Source organism: Phascolarctos cinereus, unplaced genomic scaffold (assembly GCF_003287225.1).
Source record: "Phascolarctos cinereus isolate Bilbo 61053 unplaced genomic scaffold, phaCin_HiC Scaffold_1;HRSCAF=81, whole genome shotgun sequence".
Taxonomy (NCBI): domain Eukaryota; kingdom Metazoa; phylum Chordata; class Mammalia; order Diprotodontia; family Phascolarctidae; genus Phascolarctos; species Phascolarctos cinereus.
In genome coordinates this window covers 219,651,145-219,674,471 of record NW_027555514.1, presented here as the reverse complement: position 1 = coordinate 219,674,471, position 23,327 = coordinate 219,651,145, and the positions used below count along the sequence as shown (strand labels likewise).

General features: G+C 47.6%; 2 protein-coding genes across 3 annotated transcripts in view; both read right to left on the bottom strand.

Annotated features, from left to right (window-relative positions):
• Positions 1-636: 636 nt before the first annotated feature.
• RPS26 (ribosomal protein S26) lies at positions 637-2,511 on the bottom strand. The gene is made up of 4 exons (XM_020990000.2): positions 2,406-2,511; positions 1,933-2,110; positions 1,239-1,369; positions 637-739 (listed from the first exon to the last, which is right to left on the bottom strand). The coding sequence occupies exons 1-4, from the start codon at positions 2,406-2,408 to the stop codon at positions 704-706; spliced, it is 348 nt and encodes a 115-aa protein (XP_020845659.1). The 5' UTR covers positions 2,409-2,511; the 3' UTR covers positions 637-703.
• Positions 2,512-3,830: 1,319 nt separating this feature from the next.
• Positions 3,831-23,327, bottom strand: part of IKZF4 (IKAROS family zinc finger 4) — a 32,032-nt gene continuing 12,535 nt past the window's right edge. Inside the window, exons 2-8 of one of the 2 annotated variants that reach the window (XM_020989998.2) lie at positions 21,856-21,910; positions 15,632-15,736; positions 14,310-14,570; positions 13,280-13,447; positions 10,113-10,262; positions 9,170-9,304; positions 3,831-7,770 (exon numbers count right to left, since the gene is read on the bottom strand). In XM_020989998.2, the coding sequence (XP_020845657.1) occupies positions 7,010-7,770; positions 9,170-9,304; positions 10,113-10,262; positions 13,280-13,447; positions 14,310-14,570; positions 15,632-15,736; positions 21,856-21,895 (1,620 nt within the window). In that variant the 5' untranslated portion in view covers positions 21,896-21,910 and the 3' untranslated portion in view covers positions 3,831-7,009. The remainder of the gene's footprint in view (positions 7,771-9,169; positions 9,305-10,112; positions 10,263-13,279; positions 13,448-14,309; positions 14,571-15,631; positions 15,737-21,855; positions 21,911-23,327) is intronic. The other variant, XM_078145781.1, reaches the window with a different exon arrangement.

Here is a 23,327-nt window from a genome sequence, read left to right as displayed (position 1 = left end):
AAAATACTACCTTCTGCCAAAACATAAACTTGTGTTAATATGGCTACATTCCGCTATCATCTGGTAGTAAGTATCCTGGATAATCTTATCTACCCAGGCCCCCTAATTTCAGCCTTCCAAGACTCAATTTCCAAAGGTGTCCACTATCGTTGGTGTCACTATCACAAGGCACTCGCACTCCAACTATTTTACCTTCTAGCTCATCACCAACTTTCAAGATGCCCACCTACCTAAAGGCTTCTGATCAAACTATCACAAGCCCAAAATAACTCAGGCAACTAAAACCTTAATATTATATTAATGAGTGTAAAACATATTAAATAATGTTTATAATATAATAATAAATAATCTAGCTCAGTCTGGAAGACAAAGTGAAGACATATGGTACCTCAGTGCTGAAAAGTAGTCAGTACTTAATACTTCCTAAAATCTCCCAGCTACCTAAGTACAAACTCAGCTTTCCAACCATAAACGTCATCAAGTTTGGTACTCACCTGCTGTCTACCTGCATTCTTTAGAAAATTGTCTGTTCTTGAGTAGGTTGTGCCAAGGACAGATTTTTATAATCAAGTTTCTTTTTAAAATCAAAAGACAGGCTTTATGTTCCCCTAACCCATAGACACACCAGGCACAATATAAGGTTGACCAACCATTTTATTTTCCTCTGATCAGTTCAGGAATGTTGATGGGGGCAGACAGCTCTTCACATAGGCTTTGGAGGGGGTCTGGGAGCAGCACCCTACAAAAGTAAAAGAATGAGATAGTTCATGAGTAACATTGGAACAATGTCATTCAAAGCACTTTCCCACTATGGAAAACAGAAATAGTTCAAATACCTTTCTTAGTCTAGCATCCTTTCACAAACATCAATAAGGGAAAAAATTCACTTTGGGTATGTATTGTTGGTATACTATTGGTCAGAGTATAAGAAATTGTGAAGTTTTGAAGAGATGTCTATAATCAGAATTAATAAATTATAAATCCAGTGATATTGGACACCTTTGGAATTGATAAAGCAGTACCCAGCCTCTTTTCCAACTAAATACAGTATTTTCTGGAGGCATAGTCTAGCTCCAACCACACCCCCCGTATCTTTAAAGACCCCTCAAAGTTTATTTTCATTTTTTCATTTCCCTCTTTAGAATAATCTCTCCCTGAGCAGGGACCTTTTCAAGCAATCCTAGCAGACCCTATTCCCTCTCCCCCTTCCTCTTTTTTATTCTCCTGTTCAGACTTACAGCAGGTCTGAAGCGGGGTGGGGGTGTCCGATCCTTTCGTGCCTCCCTGGACCGATTCCTCACTACCTTGCTGTGGATCGCGCAGCTTACACAGTAATGCAGTTTCACATACAGTTTGGGCAGCACATAGGCTGGTGAGAGTTGTAACGAGCATTAGCATTGTCCTGAAGTGTCATGCCTACCCCAAAGTACACACAAATGTATTTGAAACGCCACGTTTTTAGAGAGCTTTTATGTCAAATGGCCTGAGACAGAAATTAGTATCAGCAGATTTGGCCATTCCCCACCCCCTAAATGGGCCCAGGCATAGCCTCTACACGGACCCCCCTTTGCTGTTCTGGTCTCAAACTCCATTTCCTCAGATCACTCGTCTGTAATGGGTAAAACAGCCACACAAATGACCTTACTCGATGTTAAGGAAAATAAAAATCTTAACCCTTAACAAGATTAGACTGCTAGTTGTAGACCAGAAGAGATACCGCCTACATCCAACTTCGACGTTCGGTTAAGGAAACCAAATGCCAAAGACTTCCCAGTTCAGGGCTCTCTCCGTCCCACTCAACTGTCCGCACTTTTACAAGAGGCCAGTGACCGAGGGACCTTGGGCCGTTTAGGGTCAGAGATCTGGGCCTGAAAAGAGCGCCTGGGAGAGGCTGGCTCCCTGGGAGGTGGGAGCCTCCCTGGCAGGACTTACAGTCGAAGACGCTGGCCTCGGAGATGTCCCTGACGGCCGCGGCTTCCACGATGTTGCGGATGACGAACTTCTTGATGGCCTTGTCCTTGGGCACGCAGCGGGCGCAGTTGGTGCAGCGGATGGGCTGCACGTGGCCGCGGCCCTTCTTGGCGCGCCCGTTGTTCCTCCTCTTCTTGGTCTGCGGCGATGGGGTGCAGAGTCACGCGGGCCCGCCAGGGGCTCTCCCCGAGCGTTCAGCCTCTCCCCGACTCCCGACCCCGGCTCCAGCCCCCGGGCCCCGCGTCTCTCCGCGCCCCGGATCCGGCCTCCCCATCCTCTCTCCCTCTCCCGGCGTGCCGTCTCGCCAGCCTGAACTCGAAGTCTCCACTCCCCTTCTTCAAGGGCTTGGGGCCCTCCCCATTCCCCCCGCTCCAATGGTCTCGGGACCGGCCTTCCCAAACGCCAGACACCCCAAACCCACGCCACTTCCTCACCATCTTGAAAGCCAGGAACCGAAAAAGGATGCGGCCCTGCCGCCGTCCATCTTATATAGGCAGAGATCCGTGCGCCAACACATGCGCGCAGACAAAGTTTCTCTTCGGAGGAAAACCAATCCCAGAACTCGCTTAACAAAAAGCCTTATTACTTAATAGACCAATGTCCTCGGTTAAAAGAGGTTTTTGGGGTTGTTTTTGCCTCAGAGAAAGAGCCCCTATGGACTATTTTTTTTTACACGTGGAAGAATATGGATCAAACTATTTTCCCAACAGGCTCCGCGAGGCTTCGGCTTTCCCAGAAGTGCTGCTGGGAGTTGTAGCCGTCAGCAGTAGTGTCTCAGGGCACGCCGGGAGTTGTAGTCCATCGGGTAGACGTCAACATGAAGGACTGCCTTTTGGGAGTTGTAGTTTGAATGCGCAGGTAAGCCTACGTGTGCGATGAGAGACGTAGTTCAGAGGCGGCCGTCGGGCCGCAAAGCCGGGGTCCCACTAGCAGAGGAAGCTTGTCTTTCACGTCACGCGCTTTTGTTCATTCAATCCTTCCTCTTGGTCGCAGCTTCCTTTTCTTTTAAGAATGAGGACAGAAAAGCAGAAGATGAAACAGCTGTAGGCACATCCCACTCCCATCACGGAAAAAAGATTTCCCTACTCAGTATTGACTTCAGGGGCTCCCTCTCCCTGCCAAGATTAAATATAAAATGGTCCATTGATAGCCTGGCCCTTTTCTTCTTTCTCCTCGTCTCTCTCCCCCTCCTCCTCTTTCTTCCAAGATACCTCCATTCACATCTTCTCAGACCCTAGGTTTTGTACAGCTGAGCAGAGGAATTTCATCCCTGCTAATAGTCTTAATTGTATTGCCCATGGTAGCTAGCATACTACTGGGCGCATAGTAGGCATTCAATAGACACGTGTTCAGTGAATTTTCACGCTTTCCAGAGGTAATTGTCCTCCTACCTCGAAGCAGAAAAGGCCAGGAAGTCTATTCTGACAGCAATCCTGGGATGAAGAGTCTCTCCAACTCCTATTCGGGGATTTTAAAACTTGATTGTGCCATGGAGCCCATCCTGGAATTTAATATCAACCTTTTTTTTTTTTAACCCTTTTTTCCCCCCTTCTAGGCAGTGGGGTTAAGTGACTTGCCCAGGGTCACACAGCTATAATGTGTTATGCATCTGAGGCGGGAATTGAACTCAGGTACTCCTGACTCCAGCGCCGGTGCTCTATCCACTGCGCCACCTAGCTGCCCCTAATGTCAACCTCTCTTGCTGCAGCCGTTTCATTTGGGGATTTCTTGCTTAGTCTCACCCAAACTGCTTATTATCTGAGGACAAAGTGAATCAGAATAAAAACACAGTGATAAAGTCTTTTCCCTCCTTCCCTCCAGAAGAGCAAAGTAGGGGAAGTTTGCAAAGACAGGAGGTGTTAAATTACTCATGTTTATTTATAACAGACCTTCAGCCAGTACAGTACAAAACTTACAGTAGTATATTCTTCGTTACACAAATATTTACTTACAATATATTACAGATACAAAACGCTTCGCAGTTAAGTCTCAAAAGCAAGTTTGACTCCCCTTAAGAAGGGAAAGAACTCTCAAAAAAAAAAAACAGGGAGGACCCAGAAGAGGAGAGGGGGTAGGGATCAAGAAAGACACCAAGTCTAGGATACAAATGAAAACCCTGGGAAAGAGAAAGAGGACAGAGGTGGTATTGCACTTTCTTCTTTTTTTCTTTTTTCTTTTTTTTTTGCTCATCATAATGTCTGATTAAAAATATATATATATATATAATATATACACAAGGAAAGAAACTGCTAGGAGTGTTACAAAAATCCCTCCCACAGCTTGGAGACAGACATGGAAAAAAAAACCCAAAGGTTTGGAAAAGTATCTGCTTAGAAAGGGTTTTGTTTTTGAGTTTTGTTAGAAAAGGAGAACACCTCTTTCCTCCACATAGGTTTCAGGGTTTTTTTTTCTTTTTTTCTCCTTTTTTCCTTCTTTTCTTTTTTTCTTTCTTTTTTTTTTTTTTTAAACAAAAGGAGCTGGGAGGAGGGGTGAGCACATTTGAGGTCCCAGGGCCAAAGGGGCTCTGAGGAAGTAGGGCTTTGTACTTAAGACCCTGGTTAAAGTGCAGTGATGATCTGGAAAGTGATGGAGTCCCCTTCTTCCCCTACCTAGAGTCTTATCTTGCTCCCAGCCCCCAAGTCTCTGCTCTCCTGGGCATAGCAATAGCCTCAGAACATGATTTTGTTTTGTTTTGAATTTTCAGGGTGAGGGGATCACAGGTTTGTCAAAGTTGAATGGGGAAAGGATGTGAGTAAGACCCTAAGGCTCTGATCTCCCTGGAGGGAATAGTCCCTATGGGGAGTCACTATCACAAGCAAAATACTGTAGTAGTTCCCAGTTGAGAAAGGGAAAGAGTAGAAAGGGGCTCAATGTCCAGATCTGCTCTGCAAAAGTGGAGTAGGGAGGTAGGAGAACAGTGTCCTGCTGAAAAGAACCTTCCTTTAGAGACCCTTCCATCCTTCCCCTCTGCTCCTGTCTTTGTTCCCCTACCCTCCACCTCCCTGACCCTGGCAGCATCTGTTTATTGCTACATTGTCCAGGAGGAACAGACAGGTTCATCACAATGATGCTTCACTCTACACCTATCTGATCTCATCAAGGAAACCTCAGGGTAGAGGAGGAGGAAGAGAAAACTGTTTTAGAATTTCCTCCCCACAAGGGAGTGAGACAGACTCCTCTCAGAGGCCCAAGTACCACAATCCTGGGTTCTGTCCCCCAGCCAACCCTGCAGCATCCTTCCCTGGGGACTCCTAAGAGATCCCTGAGGAGGGAGAAAAGGGAGAAGAGGCAGAAGAGGCAATGAGGAAAGGAGTTGTGAAAAGAGGAAGAGGAGGGTGGGAGTTGGAGAAGAAAGGTGAGAGAAAAGAGAGAAGGACCAAGTGTTGCAACTTGTGAGGTGGTTGTGTTTTTGTGTTTTTGTTTTTTTTTTAACATAGAAAAAAAAAACAGCCTTTGGTTTGAACCTCAAGGAAGCAAGAGAGCCAGGTGGCTGTGGCCCTGGGCTGGGACTCCATGTGTATAGAGATTCTTCCCCTTCCCAGGGGCCTCTGCCTCCCTCCCAGACCAACAAGAACAGCCAAGCATGCTTTGGGAACCAGGAGGGAAATGAATCCCTCCTTCCCTGCTTCCTTGGCACCAGGCATGATGGGGGCAGTGAAAGATGCCCTCAGTCCAGATGGGCTGGACCCACTCTCCCTGGGGCAGGGGTAGGGTAGGGGGCAGGGGCACATGCCCACCCTGCAATCATTTTTGGTTATATTGAAATAATTAAAAGTGAGGAAAGAAACATCCCTTTCTTATGACCACTAACCCTGAGGATGGAACCTCAGAGCTCAAGAATGGGATGGTAATCCCTGCTGGGGAGGGTGAAGGCAGTTAAGACTGAAGGGCTGGGTCTCCTCCTTGTCTTCAGGCAGCAATAGACTTAACTGGTTTTTCGTATGGTGGGAAAGCCCCTGAGTGCCTAGAGAGGTTTCTGGGGTGAGGGAGTCAGTTGAAGAAGCATTGAGAGGAAGAGAAGAATCTTGTCTTCTCCTTGTCCCGTTTCCAATTTGGTGAGGATCTTTTACTCCCAATGCTTCAGAGACAGAAAAAGGTGCAGACCCAGCTTTCACCCCTGAGGATATCAAATTGGGGTGCCCCAAGTGGAGGGAAGTCACCACTGAGCACACAGACTGGTTAGAGGACCAGAATAGCCCCTGTGAGGTTGAAGGGAGAGGATATCACATCCTAGTGGGAGACCCAGAGTGCAAATGCAGGCTTCAGAGTATTCATATTATTAGGGGAACGAGTGAGAGAATTCTGAGCCTCACAGTGCCCTGGAGTGAATTTTTTTCAACCCTCTCCTCCCCCTAAATGGGGGATATCCTTCATTCATTCATTCATTCAAGAACAGTGCAAGCTGCCCAAGGTGAGAGGGCAGAGAGGTATGGAGTGCCAGGATAGGGGTGTCCCAGAGAGGAGATATAATGCCACAGAGCTATGGTGGGGCCAGGAGGCACCGGCACCGGAACTGAGGAATCTGGCAGTGTATGTGAGGGGGAGAGGATCAGGGACAGCAGTAGGCCCATGCCCCTCTACCCCACTGTCTTAGGGATGTGGAGGACGCAGGAATGGAAAGGGAAATTAGGCTTGGACAGGAGAAGAGAATGAGGGTGAAGAATGGCAGGTGTCTGATAGACTTTTCCTTAAAGGGCAAAAACCCTCCATCTAATAATCTTACTAAATAACTTAGTGTGAACTTGGGGAGGCATAGGGGTTGAAAAAAAGGAAGAATCAAACCAAAAGACCTGTTTCATCATAATGCTTAAATAAATCAGCTTGGCAGCTTGCAGAAAGGAGAGGGCAGAAATGGTGAGGAGTCAAGTGCGAAATCAGGCAGCCAGAGATTATGTCTGTGTGACAGGCTACAAAAGCAAAACTTAGTCGGGTAGAAAAGTGGACAGTGGGAGGCAGGGGTCAGATGGGAGGGCTGGACACCTCTGAAGGTAGGAGGAGATGACAGGAAGGGCTGGATTGGAAGGGAGGCCAGAGATCACTAGCCCACCTTGTGTTCCCCTCGGACAATGTGGGAGGAGAACTCGTACCGGTCCTGGCTGTGGTAGCCACAGATGTTGCACTCAAAAGGGTCCCTGAAGCCATGGCAGCCCATGTGGATGGTGAACATGACGTGGTCCAGGAAGAGGATTCGGCAGTGCTCACATTTGAAGGCCTTCACTGGCTCACCGTCCTCACCCACCACCCGCAACACGTCCTTGGCAGGGCCAGGAGCACTCCGGGGGAGCCCTTCCTGCATCTTGGGGTCCTCTTTGGCGTAGGCAGGGCTGGGCCGGCTCCCCACAACCAGAGTAGGGGCCGGCTGATTTGAGGGACACTGAGGGGTGGTTACAACCCCCCCACCCCGTTCCTCATGGTTGCTCTCTGTGTCTGTGGAATCCTGGCAGCCATTACTGGGGGAGACCCCAGGGTCAGCCAGGGGACCCCGAGCCCTGTAGAGGAGAGGGCCCCCATCAGCCAGGTCCTCATGCCCCTCGCTGGCTTCCCGAGTTCCAGACAGCTCCAGTCGGCCAGGAAGCGGCTGCATCTGGGTGTAGACAGAACTTATGACAGGAGTGAGCTCTGAGATGCAATTGGCAGGTGGAAGGCGAAGTGGGCGCAGGTGCTCTGCACCCACAAAAGCTAGTGAGCCAAAGCCAGGCTCCAAACCATGGTGTGCAACCAGCTCTACGTCCTTCTCATAGCCACCTGAATTCATGTCAAAGGGGAGATCAGAGAGGCTAAAGCGCATCTGCTTCTCACCTGTGGGGAAGGAGAAAGCACTTGAGCTCCCAAAGCAGAAGACAGCCCAAAGGGTGGCACTTCTTTGTGTGCCGCCCTCTATTCAGGCCCATAGAGGCCTGGCCCACCTTCCAGAGCTGCTACCCATGAGAGTTCAGGACCCTCTCAACAGGGGGCCTTGCTGAAACCAGAGTCTAAGATCCAAGCTGGGGTTCTCAGTGCAGACTATTTCCGAGAATCAAAGGATTGCGGGATTTACAGCTAGAAGGACCACTGGAAATTATGTAGTCCAACTCCCTCCTTTAAGATAAGTGGGCTGCCCCCCACCTTCTGGGGCCCCTGGGGGGCCAGGACACAGATGGACTGGCTCTGCTCCTATGTCAAAGGCTGGTGAAGGAGATGCTCTTTCATTCCTGACTGCTGGGGCACTCCCAGGGAAGTCTGACTTCCTTCTTTCCTACTCCAGCTATTCTGTTCTTTCTCTCTTTTCCACCCATGGCAACTGCAGACATGGATTCCTTCTAGACAGCTCTGTTCTCAAGGCAGCTATTTCTGGGGAGTGAGGTGCTGTGTCCAAAGACGGGGCCACTAACCCATACAGAAAGATCCCTGTGGGCCCTGTGTTGACTGAGAAAACCACATACTAACATCATCTCAGTTCTGGTGTATTGTTATTTATTGTGTTAAATATTTCCCAATTATATTTTAATCTGTTTCAGGCCTCTGAGTATTTGACACCTCTGGCACAGTGGAAAGAATGCTGGACCTGAGTTCGAATCCTGCCTCAGACACTTGCTAGTTGTGTGACCCTGGGCAAGCCATTTACCTTCACAATTTGTTTCCTCATTTATAAAATGGTGATAATAATCACCCCTCCCTTAAAGGGTTGTGAGAACCAGATGAGGTAACAGATGTCAAATGCTTTGCAAACCTTCGGAGATTGTGACTAGACCTTGTGATTTTATTGGTACAGGGCCCTTCCAGATGAGGAAGCTGCCTCTCTACCAATGCAGGTATTCATCTGCTCTGCGGCTCAGTCTGAGAGTGCTTCCTGGAGCACTGAGAGGTCAAGGGATCTGCCAAGGATCAGAGCCAGTTTTTCCCTGGGGCATGCCTTGAACCCAAGTCTTTTGGACTCCAAGACACTATTCACAGTGCTATCTAGATATGGCTGCCTTAGGAGCAGAGCTGGGTGGAAGACTGTTCTTAGAGCTGGTACAGGGGGAAAAGGAAGAAAGACACAGCTATAGCAGGTGAGCCATGAACCCATGCAAACCTTAAGGCACTATGTTAGTTATGATTATTATTATTTTCATTATCTCAGGTTCCAATGATTCAGAAGGGCTTTGGGAACAGAGAACTAGTCCCTATAATTTTTTCAACCCTTCCCCCACCTCTTCCATTCATTTGAGTGTCTTACCCACAAACTTCTGGGGGGTTGAGCGCTTGCGTTTGGTGAGGCTGTTGGCCAGGCGGTCAATAAAAGTCGGCCGCTCAGAGGACGAGTGTAGTAGCATGGAATCTGGCACCATCTCTAGGTCACGCATATCATCACCTGGAGGAGATATGGGAGCAGGATGAGAGGAGGGAGGGTCAGCTTGGGACAGAACTGTAGTAGTAGTAGTAGTAGAGGCATAGGGGTAGCATGCTGTATGTAGCTTTTAGGACCAGAAAACTAAGTGAGACAGTGACTGGGGTGAATTATACGTGCCTGTGACTAGAAGCTGTCAGGGTTTTGCTTGCTCTAACCTCATGTAAAATACACTCTGTCAATATTTCCAATACTTTTGTATGTAAACTGCAGATGTTTATAGATAGAAGCATGGATTCAGTGATGACAGCATTTCAGTGAGGTCGTCTTGTCCAATCCCCCATGTAGTTTGTGCTCATCTTCTGTCTGGATCTTATCTGCCTCCCTCATTGGACTAAGGGTAAGGATCGTGTCTCCTTCCTCTAGTTCAGGGGTTCTTAACTGGGGGTCTATGGTCTTGTTTTAAAAAAAGTTTTGATCACTGCATTTCAATATAATTGGTTTCCTTTGTAATCTTATGTATGTTATTTTGTATATTTAAAAGCATTATCCTACAAAGGGGCTCATGGTCTTCACCAATCACTGCCCAAAGGGTCTAGGGCACCCTTGGACCCAGGTCCAAGCTTGGACCTGCCCCAGCTCTCCCCATTGCACCTACTACATAGAAGGCTGTGCACCCAACAGGCTGCTCAAGATGGGGGGTTGGTGCCCTGCATCCTCCCTGACATTGATTACCCTGTGGAGTACTGGATACTCCCTAGCTTCTGGTCAGGGAGACACTGACCAGCACCTTGCTTTCTCCCTGCCATTCTTAGCTTTCCCTGTGGCCTACCTGATGCTCCAGTCAGGGCCTGGGCTTCAGTGCTGAGAGACTGCAGGTAGTTATGACACCTCTCCTTGTGTTCCTCCAGTGTACTCTGCTGCTTGTAGCTCCGGCCGCAGTAGTTGCACTTGTACGGCTTGCCCACCGTTGGGGAGGAGACTAGAGTTGGGGTTGGGGATAGGATGGGGGAAGAAATAGTACCAGGGTCACTTATGCTCCACAGAGAGGCAAAGAACAAACACTCAACATCCGGCATGGAGCAGACCCTAAGTTTGACTTCATACCTTCACTTTCTCCACCTGCTAAAGGCAAACACACGCCTATGGGTGAGGATGATCGAGGAGAGGCGGAGGAGAGAGAAAGGGACCCTTTTCCCAGTTAGCACAGGGTTGGAGCTGGTGGCCAGCTGCTGCTGTTGGGAGGACAGGGACAAGTCCCTTGGTAGGCAGGCTAGCCACACCCCAGGGCATCAGAACCTGGGCCCCAGGCTGTGGTTTAACCTTTCTACAGGGCGGACGGTTGAGAGCGGCTGTTTATCAGAAAAGGGGATTTCTTGCTTATGCACCTTTTGCTTTCGAGAAGGGGGAAAATGTTGGGCTGGTGGCAATGTACCAAGAGCCCTCAGGACTTATGGGGGGGTCAAGGGGGAGTTAGCTCCCACTTCACCCCATTCCTAGTTTGGCTTCCATTTCTAGCCTGAGCTTCCTGTACATTATTTCTCTGGTTCTAGATACTAATCCCCTTCTGAAATATCAAGGGCTTCAAGAAGATATGTCCTTAATAGATCCTGAGGTTAAACTGGGAAAGGAGAAGAGAAAAAGAGAATGAGGGTTTAAAAGAAAGGAAAGTACAAAGAAGAAAAAGAATATGAAAAAAAGAACATGATTCTTTACCCCATGAGAAAGAACATAGTTGTTTTGGTTAATTTGCTTTTTAAAGGCTAAACATTAACATTCTTATGGGAGAGGCAGAAAGAATATTGGGAATAACAGTATTAGAGTTTCCATTAAAGAGGCAGCATTGCATTATGGATAGAAAGCTGACCTCAGCTTTCAAGAAGACCTGAGTTCAAGTCCCACCACTGACACATACGGCTTTGTGACCATGGACAAGTCACTTAACCCCTCAATGCTCTAGGCAGCTCTCTAAGACTCTATGTGCCATGTAGAGTATGTGCCAACCTGCAATGGCAGAAGCAATTTCCTTACCTGAAAGTTCCCTATGTCATTGAAATCATAGGCCCTATCCTTAAAAAGAACCCCAGGGAGCTTAGAGCTGAAGGGTGAGGGTGGTGGAGAAGGAGAAGGGCGTGTGAGCAGGGAGAGGAGGCTTATTTAAGAAACTATGAACTTTCGGGGCTGCGTATAATGGAATGTTACTGTGCAGGGAAGCGTGAAAAGCCTTACACACATGAACGGATGCAAAGCCGTAAACAGAGGCAGGAAAGCAATACACACAACTAGAGTGCTGTAAACAGGGAGCACGCCACCATGAAAGAGGGCACGAGATGGCGTGTTGCTGATTACACTATAAAGGTCATCAGGAAACTAGGGGAAAGCGTCTCTAGGAAGCTGGGTCTCTCCCACAGTGAGGGGAAGGTGCCTGCGGCCAGTCTGCGGCTGTTCTGGTCTCACTCCAGAAATGCTGGCGTTTGAGGGGGGAGATGCAAACCACCCCTGAGATGGCCCCTGGTTTCACCATCCAGGCCAAGGGCAACCTGCTCAGGCCTGGGGGAGGGCCAGCCTTTTGGCTGCTGTGGTAGAGAAGGCACAGTCCCACAGAGCTGGACCCTGTACAGCATCTGTTTCTACTCTTGCTCACCAGTCACCCATCTCCCAAGAGAAAGTGCCTGCACCCCTCCCCAGTCTATCCCACCCCTGCAGTGAGCAGTAGTCCCTAAGCCCAGAGCCCAAACAACCTGTTTCAAACCAGCAGGGGGAGGCTCCCCACTCCTCCTTCCCATTTCAAGTCTAAGCCCCACTCACTGCTAAGAGTCAGCAGACCTCCCTGGCTGGGGGAAATAAACAGGATCCAAGGGGCAAGGGGTAGCTGCTTTGTATCTGTGTAGTGGATAGATCAGGAAGTTGGGAAAGGGAGTATTTTGCCTGTCTCCACTGCCCCACCCCTGGAGTAGAAAGGTCCCACCCAGCTCTGAAGGAGAGCTATGAAGAGTCAGGGGCCTGGAGAAAGAACGAGGAGGAAGCAGCTGGGTTGGCGAAATGACAAATGTATGTCTCTCACATTCCTCCCCTCACTCCTACCCCCGATCTCATGCGTTTTAGAGGACAGAATAACATGAGGAAGATTTTCAGGGAGAGGCTGCCCAGAGCCTTCTCAACAGCTCATCTTTTGCACACTGAAGGAGGAGGCTGGGAAAGGCTACCCTGGATTCACACAATACTGCACGTCTATCTAGCCTGGGCTGAGCAATATCATCAGCTTGGCCCTAGTCAATTTATTCCAGATCCTGAGCCCTTGCCACCCTCTGGCCCTGCACTTGCCCTAAGAAGAGGGAAGGAGGCAGAAACTTGTGGGTGGATTACCTGCTCTCTTGCTCTTCCAAAGTAGAAGGACTTTTATGGGAAACAGGAAAGAATGGGGGAAAAGGTCTAGGAATCATCCCTACATCTTGAGTCAAAGCCTAAAGAACCAAAGGCTGGGCCTCTTTACACCTGTGGGGCTTAGAGTTGGAACAAGTGGGGTGGGAGGATGGGTTTCCCCCAGGGCTCAAAAGTGGGGATGTAATGGGGAACAGATGGCTCTGGCACCAGAGAGGATGACAGCTAAGAGACACCACCATTGCCTCCTATTCCCCTTTCCTCCTCTGCATAGTTCATGGTAGACATTAAATGTCTTGCTAAATATCCCCTGAAATTTCCCACAAGGGCTCTGTGGATCAGGAGGTAAGGGCAAAGATACAAGGCACCATCAACTTTGTAAATGTTAAGGGTTTGGTTTTTTTTTTTCAAGCTTTCCTACTTCCTTTCTCCCCCAACTAAATTATCGCTCTCTAAAAACAAAGAGCATACTTCCTATGTCTTCTGTATGGCTGGGATTCCATGTTAGTCGACTGAGCCAGAGGGTCTGGTGTGGAGTGGGATTGGGGCTGGAGGAGAGTAGGCAGTTCCAAGGTGCAACCCTCCCTCCCTTCACTCCCCTGTCTGTGGCTCACTGACCGGAGTGGGTGCGGAGGTGGCCAGTGAGAGCGTCTCGCCGGCGGCAGGCATAGTTGCAGAAGGGGCATTTGAAGGGCTTCTCCCCTGAGTGCAGCTTGATGTGACGCAGCAGGTTCCCCTTCTGGGTGAATGAGGCACCACACTGGTTGCAGTGGAAGGGCCTCTCACCTGCAAGGGAGACAGACCCCAGAGGGGAGGGGAGGGAGAGGGTTTTTAAGGCCAGACTCGACCCCCCCACCTAACTGGCTCAGAACACCTCTCTAATAGGCAAGGTGGGTCTGTGGTGCCAGGCAGGAGTGTGCCTTAGGAATTCCTGCTTTATCTAGTTACTCCTTGGGGTAGTCTCTCTCAGGGCAGCAATGGTGTAATGGTGCAGGGATGGGTGCCAGGCATTTGTGGGAGGGAGGGGCAGAGGCAGTCCAGTGTCTCACTCCAAGGGCATTGGCACAAGATGGCCTTTTGGCTTTAATCAACGTCTGAGCTCCAAATTACCTCCTCTGTCCTAGAAGCCAGGGGGAAGCACTGAAGTGAAATCATATGTCCATTTCTGGAGAAGAGATTAAAGGAGGTGGGGGAGGGGAAATAGAAGGGAGAGGGGGAGAACGGAGGCCCTAGGAGGGGTTGTAAGAACTAGAAACAGTACCCAGGAATCCCAATCTTTGCTTACCCTCGGACACTCCTTGAGGTCTCAACACAGTACCTCCCCCAAACCTCATGGGAACAATTCCTATCACCACCTCCTCATTGTGATAAATGAGACAGGTGCCGACAAGAAGCAAGTGAGGTTGGGAGCCCAAGTTCCCCTTCCTGCCAGTTTGAAATAAGTCATGGGAGAGCTCGTTCTTTTCCTGCCTCAACCTCGCCCCTCACTGTGGCCTCCCCTAGCACCCTTGCTGATCAATGCTTTTCCCCTAGTAACTCCTTAGCTATTTCATAGCTACCATCTATGCAAACATCCCAAGAAACACTTTCCTTTTCCCACTTGCAACCCCACTCCAAGGCCTTCCCCGGGAGCCCTGTTTCTGCTCACCCGTGTGACTGCGCTTATGTACCATAAGCACATTGGGCCCGATGCAGACCATACCACAGATGTCACACTTGAGCTTGCCGTTGGGCAGCCGGATGCCACCGGGGGAGTGAGGCTCTGGGCCGCTCCCATCGCAATAACCCAGGGGCTCAGACAGTGAGTCTTCTACAATCACACTGTCCTCCTTTTCCAGAAGCCGATCATCTGGCCCCAGAAGTCGGCTTGACTCTTCATCACTGTACATCTCCACCTTGATGGAATTACCTGGGAGGTGAACGTTTTGTTAGTTAGGACAAGGACAAGCAAAGAGAGGGAACAATTTAGGGCCAGTACAGAAAAAAATTGGCCAGACTTTTGAGAATTCAAGAGGGATCAGTATCTAGGATGCAGTAGCCATGGTGAGGGGCACCTGGTCCTGCTGAGGCCTGGAATATCTTTTTCTATCCAATCCACCCACTGGGTAATTAGGCTTCAAGAGTGAAAAGACTGGGAGTTGTTAGGGTGTCTTCTCTTACTAGGATAAGAAAAGAGTGTGTGTGTGTGTGTATGTGCGTTGGTAGAGATGGAATTCCTTTCAACTTTTCTATCATTAAGCAAGGTGTCTGATTCAGCCCTAGGCAAAAAGCCAACCAGAGACATTGGTGGTAAGATGGTCTTGGGAGGGTTTGGTGGGGGCCGGAAAGATGTAGGTGGGCTGGAGAACAGGGGAGGAAAGGAACATAGGTGGAGAACATATATGACCCAGTTTATCCTCCCACCCTCTACCCATTCCTCTTCTCAATAAAGCTAATGGCAGGGAGGGTGAAAGAAAGAGCTGTCTGTGGGAGAAAGAGCTTTGACTTTAGCTCTGACCTACATTCCTGACTATTCCAATCATTTCAAGAATGTCACAGATCCAAGGCCGGCTGGGGAGGGTCAGTCACAAGGACCCCACCTGAGCAGGACAGTGAGGGTGAATAGCGAGGGCCCTCCACCCTCTGCCAGCTTCCTGACACAACACCTCATCATCCTTTCTATTTGTCTGAAAGTATGAAGCTTCTTCAGCATTTCAACTTGTTTAGCTCCTATTTCCCTACTCATACTACATGTCCCCCACTCCCCACCTCTACCTAGTTTAACTTCATTTTTGCTTGACTGTGACTAATCATTCTCCTTTCAGAAACCAGAGGAACCTAGGACACTGGGCTCCCCAGTGGTCTTAAAGAGTTACGGAAGCTGGATACAATATAATGATAGGGAAAGTCCCTAACAAAAGATAAACAGGGAACTGAAGGTAAATAGGATAAGATTGGGGTTGGGGGTGGGAATGAGGGACTGATACTTACCACTGAGCGAACAGATGGGTGAAGAGTGCTGGCTATTTGGGGTGCTCACAGTGGGCCCCACTGGGGCCCCACTGAACTCCTTCTCCAGAGAAGAGTCCCCGCTACCTTGGGGAAACAAAGCAGAAGAAGGTTACTGGGGGAAGCACTCACTTCGTCCTCTTATCCCTCAGCACTGAGAAGAAAGCCACATGTGTGCTATTCAGACTTCAGGGAAACAGGGTGGCTGGGGCCCTCTCTACCTTACTTTATAAGGTTGAGGGGAAGAACAGCATCATCAATTGACACCCACAGGAAGCGAAGTGGGACTGGGGCTTGGAGAGCTGGGGAAAGGAGACAAACAGGGCCCTCAGTAGGGAGGCATGTTCATGGGAAACAAAGGCCCCAAAGGCACCTACTGGATCTTCTGGGAAAGACCAGCTGTAGTGTTCTCTAGGTGCTACCACATATATCACCCAATCCTGGAAAGTCATCTCAAAGGAGGTAATGGGCCAGCCATCTCTTAGGCAGGGGCTAGAGCAAAAATTCTGTCCTTCTTAAGCCACAGACTCATCCTTGGACTCTGAAAGCCAAATTCCACAACACTCCTCTTCCAGGATGCCTTCCTTCTGATTCTGCTCACTCTATTTAGTGTCCCTGCTTGCACACTTACTTTGTACTATGGTCTGTTCACTAGGATTTGCTGACTGATTATGTTGCTTTATATGAGTATTCTTTAGTTGTCTAGTGTGTTTTCAACTAGATTATATGGTTCTCTGAAGGGAAAGATCATGTCAATTTGGGAGCAAAGGGAGGAAAATCCTCCCTTTCCATATTACCCCCACCTTTTTGTACTTAGGAAGCAGTTAATAAATTCCTACTAATCCATACATAGACATACATGTTACAGATACGTGCAGATAAACGTACTCAGACAGATATGAATGGACCTAGTTCCATGCTTACACTGACATTTATAGACACCTGTTACACAGACATGCAGAGAGAACTTGTAACGTCCCCAGTCTAGAAAGCCAGCTATTGCTTTATCCAGCTATCTTATAGTAAAGAGACTTGCTCTCAGAAAATAAAGACTAAATTCTAAAGAGGCCAGAATTTGGACCATCCATCCCTGCTCACAAGGTAAGAAATTAAAGGACTATCCCTGTAAGAGATCCTTCTGTTGCTCTAGTCAATGAAGAGAAAATAATCACTGAGGATCTTCTTTCATCAAAGTCCCCCTTTCCATTCTCTACTCAGCTTCTGGAGGTTCCCAGGCTTTAACTTATTTCACAGGGTTGTTGTGAGCTTTGTAAATTTTAATGCGCCAAACAAATAGGAGTTCTTTTCTTTTATCTTTTCTTTTCTTTAGATCTTTTGAGAAACGCTTCATAGCTCAAGACTCAATTCCCTCTTCTGGGATGGGTTATGTATCTTGAGAATGTTTAGATCAGACCACAACCACTTCTATATAGAGCTGTGGGCTGGTGGGTCCTCACCCCATCCTTAGACTTCCTTAACTATGTGATGCATTATACACAATTTGGAGAGAGGAAGGATGAAAAAAGATCTGTCTTAACTTTTAAAATAAATTAACAAACTATTTACTAAGCACTTACTATATGGCCAGACACAGTGCTAAGAAGTGGGGAAAAAGGTGAAATCAAAACAGTTTCTGTACTCCAAGGGACTATGTCTAACAAATTATTTATTTACTTAATATGAAACTGAACTAAGTAACTTGATAGGAAAAGAAGAGAGATGTGGGGTTTGACTCCACAAAGACGAGTGAACTTGTTGGGAAATGTCATTGGATTCTTGGTGAAAAGTCATTGGCTCTGACTATCCCTTAGATAGTTGTTTGCTGGGGGGGGGATGTTAGGAGCATGAGAAAGAGCATTCCTTTAATAGCCAAGTGGTGCCACTTCATGAAACCCTTGGATAGGGCTGCTTTCTCTAGGATGAAAGTGAGGGAAAGAATATTCTCATCCACTTCTTCCCTGGTGAGTACCAGAAGATTGTTATATAGTCAAATTAGCTTTTGCAGGGTTAATTACCTGAAACAATTAGTTGCAGAGGTTAGAAATCAATCTGTAAAACCCATGGACTTTGAATCCTAGTTAGGAAGTAGACATAACAGGAGCTAGCCTTGGGAAATTCATCAGATCACCTCAAGGTATCAGAAGCTCAGGGGAGGGAATTTCAAATATCCTAAGTTTCTGGGAAACTCCAAGCCAATCAAGCTGAAGCTATTTTCACATTCCAGAGAAATGTTCTTGGCCAAGCTTATCACAACAAGGCTGGCTTCTTAGCCATCAGAGGTAAACCATGAGGCTCATACCTTAGGACCACGGAAAACAGAAAACATACATAAGCCCACACAGGTTATGTATGTTTTACATTCAGGGAAGGCTAGTACTCTAGCCTTCCTCTCCCCAGTTCACCTCCAATGGTATCTGCTCTTAAGAAGCAGTCAGGAAATTAAAGAGCCTCGACTTTGACATAGCTTTCTTTGCAAAGGGGCTTAGATAGGGGGAAATCCGCCTGCTCCAGAGGAGCAAGGTAAATGCCAAGTGCAAAGTAAGGCTCCCTACTCCCCACACCCATACCCACTGTGGGGACATAACTGGGAAGAAGAAGCCCCCCTCTACCTCTTCAAACCTAAGGCATCTGGGCTGAGTCTCTTCCCTCTCACCAGCTTCCCTCTCTTCTCCCCCTATTCCACCCAGGCCTGCTTTGGCATTTTACCCCTGGCATCTCTATCTGTGTCCCCAAGGCCTAATCGAGATGTCACCACTAGCTCAGGCGGCTCAAGCCGTTGTCTTTGCTTAGCAACGCCAAACGCCCTCTCCCATCCTTGGCAAGCATAGCAAGGAACGCCCCCTCCCCCTTCCCTCCTCCCTTCTCTCTACCCCTCTCCCTTTCCTCAGGCTCGGGAGTTGTTTCTGAATTGGCTCCCTAGCCCCAGCAACCCCCCTTCCCCCTCCCTCTGTCCACTTCCTGCCTGAACTTACATTATCCTTCCCTTGCTGGTGAGACCCCAAGGTGCAAGCGCAAGCCACCGCCTTGGAAACAGTGCTGGAGTGCGGGTGGTGTGTGCATGTCTGCATCTGGGTGGCAGGCAGGGGTAAGCCCAGCCACTCACCTTCCAGGAAGCATGGATTCCTGGAAGTGAGGGGAACCGCCGTCATTTCATAGGCACCAGCAGCAAGCAGCCCGGTGAGCAGGGGCCCACAGCTGCAGCTGGCAAGAAGTGCTCAGCTTAGGGGGAGTGTGTGTCTATGTATGGCAGGGGAAAGGGCTAGTAAGAGAGAATGGAGGGCGCTCAGGCTAAAACATTTTCCTCAAGGCAGCAAGGAGGGCTGAGAGGGCGGGGGGAGGCAGATGCCCTTGTGCCCAGAAGACAAAGAACAACTACTCAACAAATACCTGAGAATCCAGGGAGTGTGTGCAAGGCAGAAGGGAGCGGGGGAGCTGCTGGGCTGAAGGGGGCCACAAGGGGCAGTCCAGCCAGTCCTTTACCAGCTAGGGAAGCTAAGGCCCCAGATGCCATAGAACCTAGGACACAGAGCAGCTGCTGAGGCCAAAAGCCACTCCCTGCAACAAATATGGGCAGCTCCATCCCTATTTTTCCTCCAGCAGAAGGGAGGTCTTTTTCTTTAGGACTTGTGAAGACAAAGCCCTCTTTCCCAGCACCTGAGGGGACCAAGTACATTCTGAATCTGGCTACTGCAACGTTCTGCTCTGCTGTCCTATGCCCTTTTAGGTACCCTAACTACTTTTGTGAATTCATAAAACCACCGGGCCCAGCTAAATACATTTTTCTTTGCCTTTCTTCCCCAACACTGCCCTCTGGGGCCCCTGTGCCATCCCCTTCCCCTAAGGAATCAGTCTTCTAGCAGGCTGAGGCCTTGGCTCTGCTCCCTTCCAAAGGAGCTGCTCACTTTAGTGCTGACCTACTTTGAAAGACTAGATTCTCCGATTTTGAGAGTAAAGATTTTGGGGGTAGAAGGGACTAGGAATTTGAGAGGCAGTGTCCACTGTAAAAAAAAGGGGACCTATACTACCTATCCGCTGGGTCCCTTTCTACTGAGATTTCCCAAGCATTTTGCTATTCCTGAAGGCTTGAAGTAATGACTGATATAATTCCTGATACACATGGACTGAGTCTGAGATACTCAGTTTCCTCTTAAAGTAAAACATGGATTGGAATGGAACCTATGTGGATTCTCCTTATCCAAATGAAGCGATCTGTACATAGTGAAAGACAGAAGGTAGAGAGAAAGAACTTCCTGAGAATTAAACACTAAGAGGGGCAGAATTGCTCATTTTTCCTTCTGGAGAATGTCAAGGTTAGTCATAAGACATCATGCCATTTACTCATCCACTGACCAGGCTAGGGAAACTTCATTTGGCTCAGACACATATGACTAAAGTCGTGATCTAAAGTTGAGGCTAGTATTGTAAATAATGACACAGTCAATCCTCAATGCTTCTCAGAAACCTCTCAGAAAGAAGGATGGCTGATAGGCTCCCAGAGAGCTTCTAGGCAGAGAAGTCTCCCTATTCTGAGAGAAAGATGATATCTTTGGGGTCCATGTTATCCTATCAGCTGTTATCCCTCTTCCTCTTTTCCCAGTCCCATTCCACAGCAGCTATCACCCAGAAATACCAGGTGAATATTCTCAAGGCACAGCTGAGGTGCTTTTGGCCTGTCCATTTCTTTTTCAAGAATCATTTGGAGTAGAAGCCTCTTTTTTGGTTCTACAAGGAAACTATAACCTGTTTAGGAAGCAAGAAAAGCTTGCTTTTATAGCAGAGCATCTGAAAGAGTCCCTAGGCTTGAATGTATGTGGCTATTAGAGGTTCCACTGGGAACTGAAAGGATCCCTAGGAGGTAGACCTTTGATGGTCACCTTCCTGGCTTCTCCTTTATTACTCTGAGGGGAAGAATATGTAATAATGATAAAGTTAACTTGAGCTGGATGCTCAAGGAAAGAAGCATCAATGAAGGAGGATGCATTTGTATTTCTGGCTCCTTGACTGCATGAAGCAGGAGGCTAGAAGATTCACAGATACCTGTGGAGGAGAATGACATTAGGCTCAAGCCAGGTTTCTTCTATCCAAAGCAGTCTATCTCTTTCCTGTTACTTTGTCAATCGAAATAGCTATCAGTTGATTCTCCACATGGTTAGGCCCTCCTCCCTTCCTTAAATGTAGGTCTAGAATGGTGAGAAATAAGCATCAGCTTAAAGATGTCCTCAGTTAAATCTCACTTCATTTCACTGCTACCAGTAAATCTCAAGCTGGCCTCCTGCCCATTCTATTTTTTTTTCCCAGTCCTTGATTCATTCCATCAGTTTCTACACTAGCCCCTTTTGGGGTGAAATGGAGATACAGGTTTCTTTCTACAGTGTAGCCCAAATTCCAGAGGGGCCAACTCATGACTCTAAAACTTGCTCCTGGCCTCATTCCCCTTAACTAAATTCTTTGTTATTCCAGTGATTCAATATCATGAATCCTTGAGTCTTAGAAACAAAACCTGGTTTCAGCCCCTTTACATTCATCTTTTTAAAAAGAGGCTGAAGAAAGGCCCCCATTTTCCACCTACTGTGTCTGAGTCTGGGAAGCCTGTGGTTATTTCTGCATCATTGAGAATCACACTAAAAGCAAAGGCTCTCCATCTACCCTACTCAGAGTATCTTCAGGCAAGAAAAACCACATTTCTTTAGGATCATGGGTGGGGCTTGTGGTCAGGCTCTCTGCCCTGATTCTCTGATAGGAAGCAGATATATTTCTTATCTGGCTATCATCATTCAACATTTTATACTTGTATCTCCAGCACTTAGCACTGTACTTGACACACAGTAGGTGTTCAATAAATTCTTATTGATAGATTGACTCAAATGGCAACCAAAGGAGTCCAGTGACCTCAGAAGAAGACAAAGGGAATCTAGCATCTCTTCCATTTATCTGCTTGTAGGAGCTAACCTAATAAGTGAGAACCATGCCTTTCCTCTTTACCCACATACCTAACCTGGGCGGTACCTCTTATCCTCTCCTTACACACACAGCAAACCTAGGGATAGGAATTACAACTGATCTCAGAAATAAAATAAGGAAGCAATCACTACCAGGCTAGACCTTTGGCCATCAGTTTTGAGAATCCTACTATCCAAGGTGACTCCTCTAAGACAAAGGAGGGTTACTCCTGGCTTTTCAGAAGCAGAACAAATTAGAGGACATACCAGACATATACGAGCGGCCATTGCAGTTTTCTATATCCATCTTAAAGAGACTTTGCTGCAAGAGAAAAAAAAATGCTATTAGAAGCTGAGTTCTGGGTAGTGGCAGAGATGCCTTCCTATGAAAATCTTTGAATAAGAAGGAATCATGAAGGATGATCAAGGTCTTCTCCCTTGGGCCTTGCCTGACCTGACACAACTCCAGAAAGAGCAGAAAATTCATATTCTAGCCTGACAAGAGGAGGAAGGGAGTATTTTGGCTTAAACTCCAAGAAACGTGTGAGCCCACAACCCAAGAGAAATAGGTCTCAGATCATTCCAGAGCTGTTCAAACTGGGCTTGTTTGGGTGGGGGCAGAAACCCCATCAGCAGTGGTCTTTAATGTGGCAAAGGCAATATACATATCCCACCCACTGAGAGATAGCGGGGCTCCCCTAAGAAGCTCCATCACCCTGCTAAGAGGAGGACAGTGATATGGCAGTGATGCCTAGAGACAGTCATGCTAAGGATTTTGTCAGGCAGTGAAAGGGGTGATAATGGCAAAGAGGGGGATGGGGAAGGGCAACCACGGCAGAATTTAGTGTTGGGTTCCCTACAGTGCTAATGCACGTTTTATACATTTAAGTGGCTTTTTCCCCCTCTAGGCAATTACATTTGCTGTGTTAAAAAACAAAACCTAAGTCTGGGCTTAAAACACAGGTTGGACTGTTTGAAGAAGGCAGGCAATAATTGGCAACAGCATGTACTAAACAAGTTGGTGCTGAGAACAATTAAAAGTGATAATTTGTTGCAATGAATTATCTCCTTAGGAGCTGAACAGGAAGGAGAAAAATGAGTGTGATTTATAGGAAATTTGCATACATCCAAAATTGTCCTTGCCACATAACAATAAAAATCGTTAACAGTATGATTTGGGACAAGAGGAGGAGGAAAGTAAAAGACCCTGGAGTGGTGAGGTTCTTGATCACTTTGAAGAATTCCATTCAAGCAAATCCCTGGATATCGTTTGTTGATCATACCAAATCAGGGCAAAGATAGGAGAGTCTATTTCTCCATCTCTTCCCTGTTATTTAGTAGCTCACAGAGAGGCTTGAGAACAAAACATGAAGTACCCAAATGAAGCTAATGGAAAAAGCTGAAACATATTCAGGAACTGACTTCTGATCATACAGCAGCTTCCACCTATGCTGCACTCAGACAAACTCCAGGTGCTCACCCCTCTTCTCCCAGAAATACTTAGCAAGTCTCCAAATCCATCATTTCTTGATATCTTTGCTTGGGTGAGCTGAGCTGCAGGACCACAACACAAGCCACAGATAAAAGGGGGCTTCCTAGGTTCCTGTATCAATAGTGATAACAGTAGTCCTAGCCCCACTTACCCAAGTATTACTCATGTTATGAAATTTACACAACAGTACTCAAGGCACAGCTCCCTAAGGTGGCCAGAACCATATGAAGAACACTCTGGAGAGCCA